Below are 2949 nucleotides of genomic sequence, written 5' to 3'. Positions count from 1 at the left end.
TTTTTAAATATCAAATAAAGAAAAGTTCTCATTTTATTATAGAAAATAAATACTTTTATATCATATATATCATATTATATCATATGAATTTAATATAATTTGATAAAAAATTATGTTAATTTTTTTATTAAATTAAAAAAATGAAATCAAATAATATATATTAAAAATTAAATAAATATTATCAATTCATATCATTCGATCATTAATCAATTTATTTAATCATAAAAATTAAAAATGATTATTAATCATGTATATTATTTATTATTCTATGATATGTAAAATTTTAATCTTATATTTTTTTATGAAAATATTTTATATTATGTAAAAATCTTTAAAAAACAAATACTAACTATTAAGAAATAAAATATTATATTTTGTTTTATGTATCCCAAATTATATTAAGTTTTTTTTCGGAATATATTTAATATATATTTTTGATTAAAAAACAGTCATTCAAAGTAAAAATCTTTCAAAACAAAAATTTATTGTGTTCTTTTATGTGTATGTATATATCAGATATCTTTTTTAAAATATTAATTTTTATTAAATTAATTATCAGAATTAGTTAATTCTTTTTGTGAAACAACATGAATATATTTCGATTTGTCTAAATTAAAAGTTTCTTCTTTATGCTCATATATAGCAAATGGATTATCTTCATCAGATTCAGATTCTAATATTATGCCTTGAGATTTTTTTTGTTGTCTGATACGTTGTTTTTCTAAATATGAATGTAATGCATTTAATCTATTACTTCGTATAGTTTTCCAAAATAAAAGAGCTATAAAATAATTTATATACCTTATAATTGGAATCACAATATATTCAATTATTGAATAAATTAAACTTTTAATACCTTCTGTTCGATATTGAAGTGGTATTCCTGCTTGTTTAAGTGTATATGAATTTGGAATACATTGATTATTTTCAGAATCACCAAGAACTTCTGTTCTAGATTTTATGAAGATTCTTTGCATTTTTAAAAATTTTTTAGTTTTAGCAAAATATTTAAAATTTGGAGCAATATCAAATACAGGATCATTTATTGCAGTATCATTAGTTTTTGTGAAAAACATATAAGTACCAACGACATCTTCATAAGTACCCTCATAAAACTAAAATTATTAAACAAAAAAATATTATATAAAATCAATAAAATATTAATTTATTTATTATTATTATTATTACCTTTCCATTAATTTGCATTATAGGATGTTCTGTATCTATACCAATCATGTCCAATTGTAATTGTTTCTCATTAAATATATTATCATCAAGTACTTCAAATTCTACATATACAAGAATTTCTTCGCTATCTGATGTGTCATTATTGTTTTCCATTGTGATCATATGTTATATTAAATATTTGATGTCTATTATTTTTAATACAAATATTTAAAAAAAAATTGCATTGAAATTTCACATTTTGCAATGATTTGAACTTAATTATATCACTTATTAGATATATCACTTACTAGAGTCAGATGCAAAAGGCTTTCTTTATATCATAAAGGAATTTATTTTATCTGAAAATTTTGATTTTATCGAAAGTTTATATGTAGAACGTAATTGTACATAAAATAATTTTTTCGTTGATGAGAAATTTAGTTGAAAAAGTGAAAATAATTTTCAAAGTTCAGCATTTTTTTAATTTTGGATACAATTTTATCTATATTATATATAATTTTTTTATTTAATATAATATTTATTTAATTATTCGTATTCATATACTATATAGAAATATAATATAAATGAAAAAAAATATTTTTCTTAGAAATATTTTTTATTTATATTTATTTTATATAACAAAATTCATTATTATATTATATTATATTTATTTACGAATTTTTTTATTATTTAAAAATATTAAAAATAAGAAATAAAATACTTAAAAATATTAAAAAAAGAATGTTATAATTTATTATAACTATACTTTCAAACTTGTATAGCCAATATATAAATAATGTATATCTTAGGGAATTTTTTTTCCTAAAAAACGAAATTTCTGTTTATTATACATAAAATTCCCATTCATTATATATGAATTATATATAAAATTGGCAATTATTTTTTTGTGTTAAACAATATATAGCATTTAGATTATTGATTAAATAGATAGAAAAAGTAAAGAGATTAAAAATTTTATTAAATTAAGAAAATTGATTATAAATCATTATGAAAATCAAAAAAGTTTACAAAAAAATTAATTAAAAAAAAATTGTTGAAAGAAGCCAATCAACTGGCTTTAATACATCATAAAAAAATATATTTAATACATCATATAATATTGAAAATGAAAATAAATAGAAAATAAAATCTATAAAAAATAATATTGTTAAACATAAATAAAAAATATAACTAAAAAAATATTTTTTAATTTATATTTTCTTATTATGTATAAGTATGAATAAATAATATATAATATATAATTATATAATTTAATATTTTTTATAATAGAATAATATAATATTAGAAACTATACATTTAAAATTTATTCCATATTGTACTATTATAAAATTATATTGAAAAGAATGAAAATGTACTGAAACTTTGAGTGTTAATTTTATTACATATCCCTAGATGAAAAATGCTGAAACATTTAATATTTAATTTTATTCTGAAAGATAATTGTTTTATATATAATTCATTATGCTCTAAATTTTCAATAAAATAAAAATTTTCAGATAGAATTGTTTACAATGTAGACGAATATTTTGTATTTAATTTAATACAATTAATATAATAAATATTGTGTTATTATTTATATTTAAATATATATTTGTTATTTTATTTGTATATAAATATATTTATTTATATGGAGTAATATATAACTATTTTCTTTTTATTTTTTATATAATTTGTGTATAATTGTGTATAATTTGTATATTCAAATAATTATTTACGTTGTTTATATCTAATAATTAAAAAGAAACGCCATAAGATTTCCTC

General features: G+C 16.2%; 1 protein-coding gene across 2 annotated transcripts; it reads right to left on the bottom strand.

Moving 5' to 3' along the window:
- Positions 1 to 467: 467 nt before the first annotated feature.
- LOC102670885 lies at positions 468 to 1649 on the bottom strand. 2 transcript variants are annotated; one of them, XM_031508675.1, is made up of 4 exons: positions 1476 to 1649; positions 1189 to 1373; positions 857 to 1115; positions 468 to 781 (listed from the first exon to the last, which is right to left on the bottom strand). In XM_031508675.1, the coding sequence occupies exons 2-4, from the start codon at positions 1348 to 1350 to the stop codon at positions 549 to 551; spliced, it is 654 nt and encodes a 217-aa protein (XP_031364535.1). In that variant the 5' UTR covers positions 1351 to 1373; positions 1476 to 1649; the 3' UTR covers positions 468 to 548. The 2 variants fall into 2 exon arrangements, with proteins under 2 accessions (XP_031364535.1, XP_006611935.1); XM_006611872.2 differs by having other exon boundaries at positions 1189 to 1376; positions 1476 to 1585.
- Between the last annotated feature and the right edge of the window lie 1300 nt (positions 1650 to 2949).

This window comes from Apis dorsata, unplaced genomic scaffold (genome assembly GCF_000469605.1).
Source record: "Apis dorsata unplaced genomic scaffold, Apis dorsata 1.3 scaffold_94, whole genome shotgun sequence".
Taxonomy (NCBI): domain Eukaryota; kingdom Metazoa; phylum Arthropoda; class Insecta; order Hymenoptera; family Apidae; genus Apis; species Apis dorsata.
This window is presented reverse-complemented; position numbering and strand designations above follow the sequence as displayed.